The 18,473-nt window shown below is 40.9% G+C and overlaps 1 protein-coding gene across 8 annotated transcripts in view; it reads right to left on the bottom strand.

Annotated features, from left to right (window-relative positions):
• NAV2 (neuron navigator 2) overlaps window positions 1-18,473 on the bottom strand; it is a 388,804-nt gene that overhangs the window by 53,781 nt on the left and 316,550 nt on the right. For 7 of the 8 annotated variants that reach the window (XM_071417131.1, XM_071417129.1, XM_071417130.1 and 4 more), the window contains one exon: window positions 1,216-1,354. In XM_071417131.1, coding sequence (XP_071273232.1) covers window positions 1,216-1,354 — 139 coding nt within the window. Of the gene's footprint in view, window positions 1-1,215; window positions 1,355-10,203; window positions 10,458-18,473 lie in introns of those variants that run through there. The other variant, XM_071417132.1, reaches the window with a different exon arrangement.

Below are 18,473 nucleotides of genomic sequence, written 5' to 3' on the forward strand. Positions count from 1 at the left end.
CCCTCTCCTGTACCTGCAGCACTGCCAGGTCACCACATCCCAGTGGCTGCAGCACACAGCGCCCCAGTCCCTCGAGCAGGACCAGAACAAAGCTGGACTTTTTGGTCCTGCACTTTCCCAAACAAAAATCTATGGAACTGGTAAAAAAAAAAAAAGAAGCAGTTTGTATTAGTGCAAATCTCTGTGTTATGCAGTTTGTTTGATCAATGAAAAACTGTTAGATGCCTTCACTTGTTCCACCCTCTTTGGATGTGTGGTGTCTGAGCACAAAGTGTAAATGTATCCTGCTGATGGAGGTAAGTTTATCCTCCTACGAAATGCTGGCAACCACAGAAAGCCTTCAAAAACACACAGCTGTGGATATTTAATAAAATCAATTGCATTTGCATAACATGCTTACATTTCTGATGAAAGCGTAAAGAACCTTTGAACTTTGATGTTTACTTTATTGTATTCTATTATTTAAAACAAAAATGTAATACCATTTCATATTCTATAAGAAAAACATAATACCATTTCATTCTATATATTTATATAGATATTTCAAAAATACCTCTATAAAATCCCATTTACAGCTGTTTTCCGTGCAGCAGTGCCTCTAGGAAGACAAGACCCAGTTGTTGTGACATCACCACGGCAGAGATGCCTTGGGTTCCACCCACAGAGGAAATATTTGCAAATGCCATGGATGACAAGGTGGTTATTACTGACACTGTCTATACAGAAGGCTGGCTGTGTGTTCAAGTTCAGCAACCTAAAACTGTCACAGACATCTTTTATGGAAAATCCTTTCCTTAGGGTTTTTCCTTCTGAGAAGCTGAGAAGCCTCAGGAACAAAATGTAACCAATGGTTATCTGCTGCTGTGGAATGCAACAGGTGCATCTGGGATTGGCCCATGTTGGATGTTTGTAATTAATGGCCAATCACAGCCCAGCTGGCTCAGACAGAGAGCCCGAGCCACAAACCTTTATCATTCTTTCCTATTCTATTCTTAGCCAGCCTTCTGATGAAATCCTTTCTTCTATTCTTTTAGTATAGTTTTAATATAATATATACCATAAAATAATAAATCAGCCTTCTGAAACATGGAGTCAGATCCTCATCTCTTCCCTCAACCAAGAATCCCTGTGAACACTGTCACATAAAACAATTACACCTCCTGCACAGAGAAAATAGCAAATATCAAGGTTAGCTGAATAAAGCGAAGCTCTTACCTGTGCATCTAAGTTCTTGCGGGAGGAGGCAGGAGTGTTGGCATAGGAGCTGATAGAGGAGCTGGTGTTAATGTCATCAGTACTGAGATTGTCTATGGTGTCACTGATCCCACTGCTGACAGAGCTGCTGTCATCCCAGCTGGAGAAAAAGCACAGCAGAGGGAGAAAACAAGGGTCAAAAGACAAGACATTGTTCAAAAGGAAGATTGTATTATTTCTACAACCCTTAGCCCACTTGTGGTTGCCAGAAAGGCCAGGGCACGCTGTCACCAAGCCAAGGCACCAGTGACACAGCTCTTCCTGACTCAGCTGAAATGTGTGTCTTCTCTCTCTGAAATCTGTGTCCCCAGAGCAGGGGAAAGCACTGGCATGAAGGGATATTACCAGGGAATTTTTTCCTGGGGGGTGGGCAGGCCCTGGCACAGGCTGTCCAGGGAAGCTGTGGCTGCCACATCCCTGGAAAGTGTCCAAGGCCAGGCTGGATGGGGCTCTGAGCCAGCTGGGATAGTGGAAGGTGTCCCTGCCCATGGCAGGGGGATGGAACAAGATGAGCTTTAAGGTCTCTTCCACCCCAAATCATTCTGTGATTGTGTGATCTCCAAGTAGGCACAGCACTGACTCGCTAAGCTGTAACACAGAGGTGGAACTTAAATGCAAGGGAAAAAAATTCACCCTGAAGCAACCTTTTGTACCTGGGTGTTCCACAGACCTGGATCTACCACCAACAGTATCACCAGCCTCAAAGAACTTTAGCAACTACAAGTTCAGTCCTTCAGATGGCAAATAACCTTCCTGAGCTTCAGTGCCCTTTTCAAGAAGAGCAACTATTCAGGATTACCTTCTTCCAGCATGTGATAGCTTCAACATTTTCCAGTAAATGAGAAATGTCTGACTGGAAGTTTAGGACAAACAAAACACCAACAAAACAAAACCAAAACCAACTAACCAAAAAAACCAACCAACCAACCAAAAAAAGACCTTGCCTGAATCAATTTGAGTGTTAGAACAGAAAGAATCAAAATGATCTAAAAATGGAGCCAGATGCTCCAACTTGTAAATGCCTGTAAAAGTAAGCTGCTCAAGGAAGAGATTTATGTACTGGCTTACAAGTGCTCCATCTCCAAGAACAATGAAGCTGGGACTGAAATATTATGACATTTCATATGACATTTCAGTCCACTGGATAACTATTGCTGGAAATCTGGAAACGTAAATATATATATATATATATATATATATATATATCACAGGTCATTTACAAAAGGTTAAGAGCTCATCATCTGGCAGCTCTCTAGCTACTTATAACCTCAGCTTCAGATTTTGGGAGCTCCAGACTCTCCTTCCTGTTGCATTTCTGTTTGCTTCACAAACACGTAACAAAGAGATTGCAGAGAGGTTTCTGGCTGGGCAGTGAAAGCTATATTCACAAATGAATGTACTGAGCAGTTAACATTTGCATTTAAACCTGAACTGTCCTAACCTGTGATAAGTGATAAGAGAACTGTGTAAAGAAAGGCAGACTACCTCTGTTTGCTTGAACTTTATTCATAGCTTCACCACTGATTTGCTACAGCCTTTCTACATAAACTTTGTCAGCTTTGAAATGGAAAGCATTTCATTTTTTCCCACTTAGCACTACAAAACACCTTCCTGCATGACTTTTAACGTTGCTTTAATAATTTTAATTGCTTTTCCTTACTTGGGAGTGCTATGTTCACCCACACCTGTACAAGGCCTTTTAGGGAACTGAGCACAGCTTGAAGAGCAGCACAATTTGCTGAACCACAAATGAAGTGTGGCCATGGGGACATCCTCCTCTGCATGTCACAGGAAGGGTGGCAGCTGCTCCTTGCTTCTTGGGTTTTGGTTGATAATTGCTGCCCCAAGATGTGCAGGATGTCTCTGCTCCAGCCCACACAACTGAAGAACGAGTCTGGACTCTTCACTGTTTGGTCTTAAGGTTGTTCATTAATTCTTATCTATAAAATTTCCTTTCTGCCCAGGAGAGATCTGCTCAGCAGGGCAGCCACAGGCACTGTGACCACCCCCGAGGCGCTGTTGTCCTTTTATACTACAAACTACATAGAACATATTGAGACTGAATTCCCAATACCCATCACCCATGTTAGACAGTGCACTTCTACTCTAAACCAACCCCAAAGTGCCAACAGCACTGCAGAAAGTGGAGAACAAGAAGAAGAAGAAAGGCTGAACACACCCAGATTCCTCCATCTTGTCCCCATAACCCCCATACCAAAAATCCTAAAATCTACATTTTCACCCTGTGATCATTTTGTTCTTACACCATTCAAACCTGTGTGACTTTCATGACCTCACACAAAGCTGGCAACTTGCTCCAGGGGTCAGAATCAAATCCCCAGGTGTTCTGGGCAGCATGCCAGGGTCCTTGGCAACTCTGGACACCAGAGGGATGTACTGAGTTCCGACACTTGCTGGCTGCTCTGCTCCCAGGGAAGGGCCTCATCAAGGTGTCAGCACAGTCCCTTCTCCCATATCCCTGTGGATGAGCCAGCTGGGAGGCTCAGATCAGCAGCTCCAGCAAGCCAGGAAAGGCAATGTGGGGTGCTCAGGCACACTGCTGTGCTGGAACAGGGGTACACCAGAACACCCTGCTGGCCCCTGCCACAGGCCCTCCTTGATGGAGCCCTGGGGCCACATCTTCATCACCCTTCACATCTTCATCTTTCCTCCAGCTCATGAGAATTCACTGCAGCCAGCCCTGACTGACCCTCAGGAGTGTCCCAGCTACAGGAATTCCAAGAAGATTTTCCAAAGGCTATTGGATAAACCTGCAGACACTCCAGCTCTTGTGATTGGAAAGGAATGCTGCAGTCTACACTGTTGGTGATGCTACAATTCAAAGGAAAGTGATAAATTTTTCCCAGATTTGCCTTCACCTGGATAAAAGGTGCAATACAAAATAGAAATCCATGTTCAAATAAAATTCACAATGTGAGACCTCCTGAATCTGAGAAAGCCAGGCAGGCAAATTTGACACACCAGTTTTATTTGCTGTTTTGAAAGATCTTTTCCAGCATAACTGAATGAAAGATGTGCTGCCCATGCCAAGAAATGCTGGGGGGGGGGGGGGGGAATTGAAAATCTGGAAAAGGATTGAAAGATTTTTTTGAAGCACTTTTTTATTTAGAGTAGGCAATTAAATATCACAAGGCAAAATATTAAAAGCCATATTACTTCTAAATTTCAGTTCTGAAAACAGGTCCTATAACTGATACTTATTTCTCTTTTCAAACCTACCACATAAAGCATTTACAATTCCTAGGTAAGTCTACAAGTAAGGTACCAAAATAGTTAATGAAATAAACTAAATAAAAAAATAAGCTTCTTGTTTTCCAGAGTTCTGTGTAGCAACAAACTTATTTTCCATTTCTGAAGCTATAAAAAATAACAATCATAACAGTAATAATATCATCAATGCCAATGCTTTCTGTGTTTAATAGTTTTGTTTCCTTCTTATGGAGATATGGCAGGGGGCAGAAAAAAAATATTAAATTCAATACTTTTTTTCTGTTTGACTCCTAGTCCCATCTTCAATGTATAGGAACTGAAACATTTCATTTTTGAGCACTCACAATTCTTAAACTACCATAGGCCCCAGTTAATCAGCACCTAAAGAATGTGTTTAACGTTAATCATAAGTAGTTTTTCTGCCATCAGCCAGTCCTGTCGGCTTCAGTTGGGCAATCTAAGGCATTATGAAAATATTTGAGTGCCCTTCTGAACTGGGACATGTGCCTGAGGACAAAGGTAGAAGCATGCACCTGAATACATTGATGGTTGTGGCTTCCCTTCCTGTGTATCCTGGGCTCTAGGTCCTTTATGTTCTGGTGGAAACGATGAACTATTCCAACTCTGCATTTTCAAGCTCACTAATCTGTTAGTAAATTAAAAAAGCTTAGCTGTCCTGAGGTCTGAAGACAGGTGTCTGGATAGATGTTGGGTGCCACAAGCCAAGCAGCACAGCTCCCGTGCTGGCATGCTGGTGACACTGGTGCCCAAGCTGTTCTGACAAGGCAGGATGTGTAAACCCACAGATCTGCCTAAACCCAGAGAGCTTTGTTTAATAAATATCACTTCAGCTCAGTCTCTAGCTAGAAAAAACAACAGCATGTAAGAAAACATGAAAACATCTTAAGAAACTGAAAATAATTTTGTAAACCTACATAAACAATGACTGATGCTGCTCTTTGAAACTAGAAAGGGCTGCTAGAATTCACTGAAATCTGTAAAATAAATGCCAATGAAAGCCACTTTATGAGCACCCAACATATACAGCTACAAAGTAATGCAATGAACCCACACATTCTGGTTAAGGCTCCTCCATGGGACAGGACCAGTCACAAACTGAGGCTTTTGTTTCAGCTGCTCCTGAAACCACCCCAAGCCCTCCATGTAAATCAGTTCATTTTTACCTGGATCCGGTGCCTTGATGGTTAAAGTCAAAAGTGAGGAAGCAGAATGGGGCATCTAACAGCCCTAATTATGGTGTTCTTGGCTCCCAGAGCCCAGATAGCATCTTTGTAATTTAGCTGGTGCAATTAAAAATTTCTGATGTCAGCAAAAGTCTACTCAACCCTAACCTGAAGCTGAAATGTTTGGGTTTTGCTTTCTTTATTTGATCAATCACCTGAAACTTTACTTTGATTGCTGAAAATTGCAAATTAAAAAAAAAAATTAAAATCTTAAAAGTGTATTATATATGAAAATTATACAACCACCTACTTGAAACTCAAGTAGGTGGTTGTATAATTTGAAACCCCTACCACCACTTGGAAACTGCCAGGATGCTGCCTCCTGCTCTCCATGAAACCCAGCACCCCAAGCAGCTTCCTGAGCCTCCCCACCTCTTTCTGCTCCCCCTGCTACTACACATTGCCCCTGGGCAGCCCCAGATAACAGCTCCAAGCTGCTTTTTCAAACAGCTTTGCAAAGCTGTTAGGCTCAGACTTGTATTTTTCCACAGTCTATCAGCACTTTTCCATCTTGCATAATCATCATCCCCACAATTGGCTCTCCTTTGTCAACTTGGACAGCACGAAAAAGTCATTCTGTGATCCTCAGGACAGCCCCTCTCAGTGCAGAAATCCTCCCCCTTTGCAAAGGAATCATTAAAATCCTTCTAAATAAAGCTATTGTTGAAGGCTGAAAATGCACCTTTCTCTACGGATGGGTGTGGAGTTTAATTTTGTTGGATCTTCACTCAAAACCAAAATTACAATGAGCTGCTGAAAAATACATTTGTCCAAGAAAGGGCCTTGGGGCTCTACAATATTTCAAGTGGAAACATGGCAATTATCCTCTTCTATTTAAAAATTTAACTATTTATGAGTTGATAGGTGAACAACAACAACAAAAAAGATCAAGGTACAAAATGATTGAAACTTCCCAGCATCTTCAAAGATTTAAAAGGAAAAATTAAATGTGCTATAACATGAGACAGTAAATACCACAGCTTCCACTGTTTTCTCCTGGGATTTCCTACAGTAGTGAGAACTGGGCCAGAAACCCAGAAAGCACACACAGACCCTTGCACAGTTTTCCTTTCAAACTGTTCTGAAACTGAAACATAACCACTTGCAAAAGAATGGATGGCAATCTACCTCAAGAGAAGCTAATTTAATTAATGTGTTTTACACTGCTATTAATCACCCACCTCCCCCATGTCTCCAGTTACTCTCTTCTTACATCTCACTATAGGTATTTTAACATAAACCACTTTGTTTCTTACCAAAAGAGGAGCCCAGGGACAGGACTGTTACCTTGAAACACTTAGGAAAGTCAGACCAAGAAAAGCAAACCAGGAAAAAAGAATACAGAGCAGTTCCAGTTGTTCTTTCTGGAGCAGAATCTAATCCTTTAAAAGACATTTTTTTGGTGCAGAGTTGAAGTGCTGGAAGTGTGCTGTGAGCTACTCAGACATTTTCATGTTTAGTGACTATTGGGGTTACTGCCAGCAAGCTGAACTGCAGCTCTCTGTCAGGCTCTGTTTAGAATTCATCCAAGATAAGGTTTCAGGATTTACATTTAAAATACCTATTTGTAAAGGGAATAACTCACAGAACAAAATTATTCAGTGTTGAAAAATCCGGGTAAGAAAAGATTTGGAGAAGCTAAAAAACTGCAAATACTCTTTTCATTTAATCTTCTTAGATCAGTGCTAATAACCTTATAATAATAACACTGGATTTTATTTTGTCCCTTAAAATCTAACCAGGAATTTGACCAAGCCATTGACAAACTTGAACACAGCTGAGCACACACACACATACAAAGGACCTCCTAAAAATCCACCGATCTCAAGGAGTTAGAAAACCCTAAATTTTCATGAACTGATTTGACTTTCCACCGAAACTCATCACATCCTGCTCTGAAGCTGAAATTCCAAAGGTCCCTTCTCCACCTAGACCTTTGCTCCATGGCTGTCTGGGGTCACCAGCCAGCACAACTCTATTCAGTTGCAAAATGCCTGACTGGTGGAACTTGTTTTTTTGGCCATTGTTCACAACCAGGGTTCCTCTGGTACCTCCACAGCCTCGGGGAAGGGGAGAAAAGCAAGGCACTGCATGTGACCCAGGTGCTGGAGGAACTCCCAGCTAAGTCTGCAAAATTTACTGTACAAAACTACAACCAGCTGCCAGCCCCTTTTTCGTGCATTCACAAGCTATAAACCGTATTTTCCCAGCTACTATTGTGTCTGAAGACTTGCTGTGCTTGTACAGCTGTTTACAGAGCAGCTCTACACTGGGTGCACAGGGCACCCCTTGGCCAGCTGCACCCTCACCTCCCTGATCTGGAAGCCATGGGAGTGATGCTCATCCCTGCTCATGTCTCTGTCACTAGGATGACTCCAGAGAAAGCTGCAAACAAAATCAGGGTCTTCATATCACAATAAGGTCAGTGTTAAATCTCAGTCATCACCTTAAAAAAAGTGCTTTGTTTGTTCTGCCTTTGTTTCCACGACAGTAAGAAGTGCTGAGAAGAGTCTTCTAATCAAAGTCAGAAATCCTTGTTTACATACAGAAAAGAAATCCCTGTGAAGTGTCCACATGACAGCAATGGCCTGGACAAATGCAGAGGTGAGGCCGAGCCCAGAGTGCTGTGGATTCAGGGATGGACTGGCCCAGCTCCCTGCAGTCCCCCAGCATGAGGGGATGAGGGAATGGGGAGGAGGCCCCTGGCAAAGCTCTGGGTGTAGGTCACCACTGCAATCTGCTCCCTCTCAGCAAGGTCCCAGCCCAAACACCTCCTCACTGCAGGCAGGCACAGAGGGTGGCCTGCCCAGGGGATAGAGCTGTGAAAGCCAACTACCTGATTTTGGAGGGTTTTTACCCTGCCTTACTTACCAGTACTTTTTTCTTACTACTCACTTACTTCTCCCCCAAAAGCAGATACTCTGGATCACATCCCCTCCTCGTACAAAGACACAATTTGAGACTTAAAGAAGGGGGAAGCAGCCACTGAACACAGAGACAGTTTCTGGCACCCACCTCAAGCTCCTCCAACCCTGGGCTGAGCTGGTGAGAGCTCAGCACCTCACCAGCAGTTACTGGCACCTGGCAGAGGCTCCAAAACATCATAAAAACAGGGTTAAACACCGAGAAGAAAAAGAACAGATTAGCTAAATTCTTACAGGAATGATGCAACAAAAGCATGGCTACTTTTCTTCCCATCTTCCTCTAATCCATCCTAACACTACACTTGTGTAATTCCACAAATCTTTCAGGCCTGCAGACTGTAACCCCAAGCAAGAAACATACAGGCACAACCTGAAGACAAGACATCTATATGCACAAAAACTCAAAGCAATTCTGCTTTTCCCCACTCAGAAGACACTGCAAAGCTTCCACATAAATTGATCAAGGCCAAAACCTGTGCACAGCACAAGTGATTTCACACCTGAGAACTGCTCCTGTCTCACAGCAGCATCAGCTGGAGCTGAGCACATGGAGACAAAAGATAATGCACATGGTTGTCCCATCAGGAAAAAAGGAGAAAAACATCAGAAATGGTCTTTCTGAAGGCATGACAGCCTGCTGAAATACGCCTTTAAAATAAACGCTGAACTTGGCAATAAAAATGTGTTAATTTGATCACAGGGCACAGCACTATCACTCAGGAAACCAAACCACTGAAAAACAAGAGTTGTTATCCCACCAGTGATTTACAGAACAAACAGACACATAATCAAGTCAAATGGTTTATTTTGTGCTGCTGGGAAGATGTCAGCTACTACCAACCCTGAAAGCAGTTTTTTGTCCTAGCAGAACTGCAACATTCTAGATAGTAACTCCTGGTTCATGTGAGCCTTTAAAATTAGGCTTATTTGGAAGGAACTACAAAAAGGAAAGAGATCTTACAACCTTACTCAAAACAAATCAGCAAGCCACCAGAAATTTGCACAGGAGTGAGAATAAGAACTGGATATTATGTACTAAAAAGCAAGTGCACTCTGGGCTGGGATCTGGCCTGAAACATCACACACGCCTTTGTTTCCTTGCAGGGTGAGCTCATTCCCACAGAGGCTCCTCCTTTGCACAGAAACCAGACTTAGAGTGCTAAAATATAACAAAGCCCCACAGTTTTCTGAGGCTAAAAGCCTGAAACACTAGTGGAAAGATAGCCAGCTAGATTGCAACCTTTGAATATCAATAAACCTCAGAGAATCACAAAATTAAGGCAGAAAAAGCAAACACAGCAATAGCTGTCAGTCCTCACATAGGAAATTTTCTACCATGTTATTCAAATATTTGCAATCTATTAAAAGTGTATTGAATTCATGCAGCATACAGAGATTGAAAAGAAACAGTGCAGGGAGAAAGCTGCTCAGATTTATCCATCATCTAATGTATTTCCACTGCCACCAGTATTTGCACAGCTAAACCTCCCTTACTCAACGGTGTAACACAACACGCTCCCGTGTTTTCAAAAGTGCAGAAAATCTCTTACCTTGCAATATTCCCCAGCCAAAGCACTTCTCCACCTTGTTGCCCATGAAGAATTCCAGGAAAGGGGCTCAGATTTATTTTGCAGGTTGATACCTTCATTAGGCTACCATCCAATGCCCCCCCTTAAATAAACCAGCCTGTAACTTGACTATCTAGGAAGAGACTTGGAAAAAAAAAAAGCTGGAGCAAGGTTGTTTTCCAATAGAGACCTCCACACAGAGTCAGCAGCTCTGAGAGACACTGCAAAGTAAAACCCAGCTAGAAGGTGATCATCAGAAACTTCCCCTGGAAAGAAATCTGATCCCTCAACAAAATTAACCTCTGAAGTGCTGAAAAAGCGAGAGGTCAAGGCTTGGTGCTGGGACCAGGTCATGTGTGAAAGCTGGGAGCTGATGGCAGTGACCAGGCAGGCTGGTGTCTCCAGGTCAGGAACTGCATCCCACCAAGGAAAAGCTCATGCCAGCAGCCCTGCCCTTGGAGGTACCAAATGGCACTGGTTGATCCCAGCTGAAAGACTGCAACCTCTAAAAGCATTTTTATTTTTCCCCACTCTGCTTCTACAGAGGGGTTCAACAATGTGACTGCTGAAGCAAGTGTTGTTTTATGTGAATGTAGCAGGAGACATACCTAAAATGTTTTAATACAAAAGATTTGGAATACTGGTAATTTTTTTTTTTTTTTTTTTTTTTTCTGGGGGAGTGGTGGTATAGAAAAACATTTTCAATAGGAATGGTAAAGAAAATAGCAATTTATCCACTGGTATCTCCAATTAAGAACTTAAGAAACTGAGACAAGATATGTAATATTAATCTGACTCTTCTTTATTTAGCACTCTAGAGCAAGGGGGGCTTATTACTTCCCCTTATTTCAAACAGAATAGAGATGACTATTTAGAAATATGAGGTTGATTAAAAAATCTGGTGGTTAACATTCAAAATTCTTATTTTAGTCTAATATAAATATTTTCTGACAGGATTCTACCAAGACCTCTGCATTCTGATGAACATGTGGGATGTTTTTTTTTCCTAGTATGGGAAATCACAGCAGCTGAGTAGTGCCAGGATTTCTGTTGCCAGCGAGATCACCAGCAAGGGATCCTGTTCTGGAAAGGAGGTGGGAAACCTTTAGGATGGAGAAAATGGACAGGACACGATGCTGTTGCCTTAGCCTCACTTCAAGAAAATTATGGATCATTCAGGCCAAAACCAAAAAGAAAAGTAGGAAGTGAGAAGTCAACTACACCATTATATATTTATTAACTCAGGTTGAGTGCCCTTGTCTTAAATAAAACATACCTTTCAGCACAACACTGCAACGTTGGTTGAAAGAGTTAAAATGCAAGAATTCAAAGGTTATAAAACAAAGACTTTGTGGAGATACTCTGCTGCCAAAACCTTCAAATAAATGAGTCTCAGTCTGAGCTTGCCTTTTTACACTGGAGCCTGTATTTTAGTGGCTACTGTGTAACTATGGCAACACAGAGGACGGGTAATTTAGAGGCTGGTGGATGTGACAACTTGCAATTTTGAACAATGCTAATAATAAAAGTGGCTTGGGAAAAGCATCATTTAACACAAACCTTTGTGGTTCAAAATTAAAAAGGCCTGTTCAATTAATTTTAAAAATTTTTAGATTTTTTCAGCTGGATGATTATCTATATTATGTTAGTCTGATGAGTAAAAAAAGGTAGAAACATGACTCTTGTGCTTTTTGGTTCATCTGCACCTTAGAGTGCAGCCAACCCACCGCCTTTGTGATGTACAAATGCAAAGCTGCTGATGTCACTATCTTTGCTGAAGATTAGACAAGAATCACATGGCTTTTTTAAAAGAAAGCTATGTATTGCCCATAAAGAAAGAGGGAGAAGATCCTCATGGAATGTTATTTCTCCTTTTTTGCCTCTGGTGCATTTTAACTGCTACCCTTTATCAAAGAATCCTGCAAACTGCTTCTCATTCTTTATTTTAATTGCTGAATAGTGAGCAGACATAATGCTCAGATATGACAGGTACTTAAAAGAATCACAACTGCAACAGTAAAGCTTTCTATTCATCCCTAACGCCCTTCCTGTCCTCCTTTTACAAGTGATGTTTCTCAATTATCTGCCCATGCAGTTGTATAGGAAATTAGGGACTGACCCACTGCTAATGGCAAGTAAGAATAGCCAGAAACACTCAATTAAAAAAAAAAAAAATCAAATCTGAAATTGTAATCTAGGGGGTAAAAAAATCAGGACACTGCATCTGTTGAATCACCAGCTCCAAATAAAGGCAAAATCACAATATTAAGGAACAGCACTGTACTAACATCCATCTACAGCCCCATTGTCCTTCCCTTCCCTGGCAGTCATTCCACTGCAAAGCAGGGATTTTGCAATGTAATACCCATAAGGCTAAATACAGAGGGATACTTCCAGATGAATTTTACATGTAGCAATAATCACAGTTTTATGGGTCAGGAAGTTCAGAAGATTAGTGTGTTATGGCTGCAGCGCACAAAAGCGTTTGTGTTAGAAGTTTCACATAGCAATGGGGTGAGATAAGCTGTGAACAGCTTTACATGAAGTTCTTTTATGGTAGTTAAAGTTGGGGAGAAGTAAAGAGACCCCACAGTATTGATTTACCCAAAGAACAGCTGCTTAGAAAAGGCTGCAAAGTGTCCTAATACTCAATGTCATAAAATCACTGCACCTCCAAGCCCTTGTTCCTTCCCCCACACCCGTGTGCTATTCCCATTAACCTCAGGCACAACTGTGATCCTGGGCAGAAGTGAACTAAATCTACTTGCAGCAGAACAAAAACTTATCAAAGAAATGCCTCCTTCCATTTTATTTGCAAAGGCCCAAACCCACAATTATAGGTTTGCATTCTAGTTAAGGCAGCTCAAATCTTGCTGTATTTCAAATACTCCCTTGGACAACGCCAAAATGCCTGAAAATTGTGGGTTTATTGCAATACACCAAATCCTTTTTGGTTTTGTTCCTCAGTAGCTGAGATTTGTCAGTTAGAGCCTTATAAAATGTTTGCATTTGATAACTGGAATGCTTATAAAAGTAATAGAGGCAGCATAGCCTTTAAAGATATCCCACTTCACAGTCTTTGGAACCCGCTAGATAACGTGTGGCACGAGGCATCTGCCACATCTTGCCTGGAAGAGACTCCATTACCACTGGGCAAACCAATGTCTTAAAATAATCTCAACAGCAATTTTGTAAGATTTGTTTTTCATTTCTTTCCTCCTAAAGGACATTAAGATTATTTAAATAAAAAAAAAAACCAACATTTGTAACATAAAACATATTCTGAACAGACTCAAACATGCTTTTGAACACACTTCTATCCTTTGAAGTAGAGCACATGGAACAAAAATACACCTTTTTAGAGCACTTTCATTGATTATCTGCATGAGAAAATAAAAGCAGGACTACAGCAGCACTGCTGCACCATTACAACTCTTAGACATGATACAACAAGGCTAGAACTCCATGTATGACCTTTGCATTAAATTAAATTAAAAAAAAAAAATCAAAAAAAAAATAACAAAGAAGTCCCAACTTACTGAACTCATGTGTAATTGTTAATCCTAGGAAGGTATTTCTACCTAAAACCAGAGGAACACTGGCAGCAACATAAACTCTTAGGAGGAGGTATAGTAGAAAATAAACCCTATCTGCTACAACCATGTGGGCTTTAAGTGAGGTTCCAAAGGGAGCTTGGAAGACAGGAAAAGTAGGACTGGAAAATGAAGCCTCATTTTTAATTCCTCTTATTCTTCAGAGGCACTGAGTTTGCAGGGATATGTGCTCTGAAATACTCCTCACATCCTTAAATCTCAATGGGAAGAACCCTCTGTTGCCTCAGGCTTTCCTGCGAGCAGATAATTATATTATGGTGGTACTGTGTGGATTTATTTATTTTTATAAGTGAACACATGAAGGGGGTATACTTGGGGGCTTTGTTTGAATCACTCAGATGGTATCACACAGAAGAAGAAAGTAAAAAGGAACCATCAGTGAGTGCTGCTGCATGGGCATGTATTGCAATGCATAGGAACTGGAGAAAGGGGATTCTGACCCCCAGGAGACTGTGAATTTGAGCAGAAAACTCAAATACAGGGTGTATCAATAATTATTGCACAGTGGGAGATAGATTTAGCATCCCCCTCCAAGGAGCTGCTTTTCACTGAGCAACCATTAAGGAATAGCCCAGCTTCCTCCAACAAGGTGAGATCCATGCCTGGTGGAGAAGAAAAGACTATTTGTGTGTGCATGATGTATGATTAAAAATGGCTTTATAACATTTTAACATGGACTTCAAAGATTGTTGAAGAAATGCCAGTAGCCTGTACAGAGCACTTGTGTTGACACAGTGGTGAGGCAAACTTTTCACCATGCCCACTTCAAATGAATAAGCACATCAGAGTGAAAAACACAAATGGCCACTTTCTAAAAAGCAAAAGAAAGGCAGGGAACTGGAGAAAATCCAATAAAAATGGGGGATGCTGAACAGCAATTTAGCTTGCATATTCTTATCTGAGAGGAATTCCAAATGAATGCTGAATCCAGGGCTTATACGTGGATGATCCAAAATGTTTCTATATTTAAACACATTACCAAGTCTCAAACTCCTTGAGTGAGAAATATTACCAATATATTAACTATATACACATGTATTTGCTTTTGCATCTATGATTTCTATGCTAATATTTCCAGATATAACAAATACACCCAACTAAAATTATATAAGACAAATAGCCCATTAGTAAGAACAGTCAATATGAAATGGACAAAAATCTGATCTTAAAGTGCAGTTCATGTAGTGAAACACAAGAATGATGTATCATTACCATTGTTTTAAATGCAGTTTTCTTCATCTCCTTCTCCAAACTATAAAAATCAGTGCTCCTTCCTAAGAACATAACACTGCCAAGCATGATTTTAACACACATGCCACTCACTAAGGAAAAAAATGTAATTCTTCCAATCTAGACTGCTGAATAGAGTAACAGGAACTGCTACAATGTTCTAGGACTTAACTGTCTCCTGCAACCATTAAGGTTTTAAGTTTGATCCCTACCAAATGGAATTATAAACACTGTGCAGCTGGCATGAATTCTTTTTCTCAGGACTCTGAAAAAAAATGCTTCGGGGTGAGTTTGTTTTCTGAGCTTTCTAACATCATGTCTGTGCCAAGAAGCAACATAGTGGAGAACAGAAACAGATATGAAAGAAGCTGTACAAATCATCACCCAGGAGCAGTGAGGTAGAGAACAGCTCAGAAAGAGAGAAAATTTGAATTGCAGGTTCTGTTTTGGCCAGCAGGTACAGGGCTCTGTGTCAGAGGATGCATTCAGGCCCAAGAAGGATATGCCAAGTGTGATAGCTACAGAATTAGATATTTCTGACTGAACAAGCAGCTCTCCAAGGGGTTGTAGTATGGTTTTGAGAAGCCCTATAAAACTTGATTTAACCTTCCTACCCACACTCCCCCAGTAAAATACTAAAATCATTACTGTGAAATCAATAGCAGTCATTACCATGGCAGGGCACCCACTGTAAAACCACTGCTGTCATCTGTATGTATCTTGTTCAGTTATGATCAATAGAGTTTACCCATCTTAATTGCTTCAGCCTTCCCCTAATTAGAGCTGTCTTTGAATTTACAGTGGTTTATTGTTGCTGTGGATGTTTTTAAGCTTGCACATCCCACCAGAAAAGAAAACTCATTTATTCTAATGAAAATGCCACTACTACATCAAGTTAGCATCATTTTGTAGTGTTTGCAAATCCTCTCTCTCACTGAGTCTACAAACATTCAAACCATATAAACACTTCAACTGCATGATCTGCAAAGAACAGAGACACAAACTCTCAACTTCAACAAAAAATTATTTTTCTTTAGTTTTGAGAGTCCATTTGTGGTTTTTTTCTTAAAAAACAAAAGAATCTACTCCACCCATCCTACACTAGGATGTTGCATAGACTGTATCTGAGCCAAAAGGCATCACTCCTTCTCAGGTTACCTTGCAAAGTATTTCCACTCTTTTGGGTGTGCTTTTTCATGTGAATTGGGTTTTTTTATTTTTATTGTTTCTGTCCATCAAATAGACTAACTTGCCATTTCCAAATTCGCAATAAGACTCTGAATGAAATACAGAATTTTGGACATTTCCCCTCCCTGCCACTGTTATCTATGTCTGGTTTTGTAAACTAAAGGTTTTTTAGATTTATAATATTCCTGATACAAAATTAACTGACTCAAACCACTTACCTACAAGACAGCAGCTCTAACCAGTGCATACTTTTAAACAAAAGTTTCTCCTAGCTCTCAGGTATTGTTTAAAATGCTGAGAACTCTTATGGACTCATTGCTCTAGAAACAAAATAGAGATTCTTAATTAAGCAGCAAAAAAGCCCAGGCATAAACAATAAGGCACTAAATTTAAACAAATATTTAAGAATTGCAGCCGATTATTAAAATATTTAAATATTTTATTTACATATTTAAAAACACAGCTGTGTGTTCTCCATGAAACTCCTTATCCCATAAACATCTGTGGTGCACACAACTTGCCCAGGTGAACTTCTGGCCTCAGCTAAGCCCTAACAAAATCGTAGCTGAAAATCACCTGAGGATGGTCCTTCAGATCAGCTGCATTTCAGAGAGCTACCCAGCTTCTCAGGGGCTTGACTGCAGAAAAATTCAGCTGGCAGACTTGCTTTTAGCAAAAGGTCAACTTTTGAACTACTCCACCAGTTCCATTGCTCAAAGATGACTCACATAGAGAGAAAAACACTCCCCTTGCAAATGTCGAGGTACCAATGAAACCTCCTGCTCTTGCTGACCCCAAGATACACACGTTTAGATTGCAGTAGGACAGGGGAAAACTGATGGCAGGAACAACTGAATATTGACATGGAGAGCTGCTGCACGTAACAGAAAACAGAGCTGTGTTCTTTTGAAACAGAACTCATTCCAAACGCCTGTGCCTTGTAGGGCCCAGATTATCTGATGCCTGACATCGTCTTCTGATACTTGGAAAATTAACAAATTAACCGGGTAATGAACTTTTATATTATATTGTTACAGTTTCCCAACAGGTAAATATTTCTTTCATATACCTTATGAACTATGTTAAATATTTAGTCTGAATGCCATATAGCCTGATAAGCATTTTTTCCAGGGAGTAACTCTGCCCACATTATCCCACCTCTCCAAAGAGCCAGGTTGCACCTGTTTGACCTCCCCCCCTTCCCCAACTCAGAATAAAACTACTAAATTCTGTGCTCTAGTAAAAGGTGCAGCAATGTTCACAAGCATGCACCTAGCAATTAACCAACAAGGGGTTAATTATTATCATGCCTCATGGCATTATCAGGCAACCTTTTGTTTCATTTTATTTTCTTTACAATCAGGTGCAAGGACAGATGTTGTCAGAGCCAGAAGTGACACTAATCCTGGGCTTCTTCCACAATTGCCCTCGGTATTCCTGCTTATCTCAGGCCTGTCTGGCTCTTTATTCTATCAGCTGTTTATTTGCACGTGAAAACGTTGCAATATTCATTTCCATGCTGCATCATTTTACACATGAAAATGCTGAAGACAAGACCTAAGACGTGCATTACTGGCTGTGTGCACAGCATAATTAACATGCACACGATCTGTATGCAAATCTGTATGCAAATCACGCCATTGGAAATAGTGACTATTAGCATAACAAGCGCTTATTATTTATTGAGATGCAACTAGAGCAGGCATCCTGCTGGGGTCTGACTTCCTCAGTCACAACGGCACCACCTTTTCTTTCTTTTCTTTCTTTGGCACCATCTTTTCTCTCTTGGTTTCCACATTCTCCTGTCTCCTGCTGATGACCAGCACAGCAAACAGGGAGCCTCCCTCCTGAGCCTTTCTCTAGGGCTGGAAGCCTTCAGTGCTGAATTACCCTCGAGCATCAGAACTGAACTCCTGCCCAAACCACCCCTTCACCCACATTATCTCATTCCCAACTGATAACAAGTTTAAAGCAGCACCCACCTAGGCTTCTTTCTCTTTTTTTTTTTTTTTTTTTTTTTTAAGGAATAAAATGTGAGAAAACAAAAGCTCAACTGTGCAAAGTCATAAACCTTTCCCAGTATCATGCCTACTCCTCCTATCCCACTTCAGAAGAATTTAACCTTTTAATCATCCCAGCCATGAAATATAACAGGAAAACACAATTTTACTATTTTTCAGCAGGTGAGCAAGGCTTGCTTGCTAGATCATTTCATCAGCC

This window comes from Agelaius tricolor, unplaced genomic scaffold (assembly GCF_023055355.1).
Source record: "Agelaius tricolor isolate 1412-34295 unplaced genomic scaffold, bAgeTri1.0.p SCAF_67, whole genome shotgun sequence".
Classification (NCBI taxonomy): Eukaryota; Metazoa; Chordata; class Aves; order Passeriformes; family Icteridae; genus Agelaius; species Agelaius tricolor.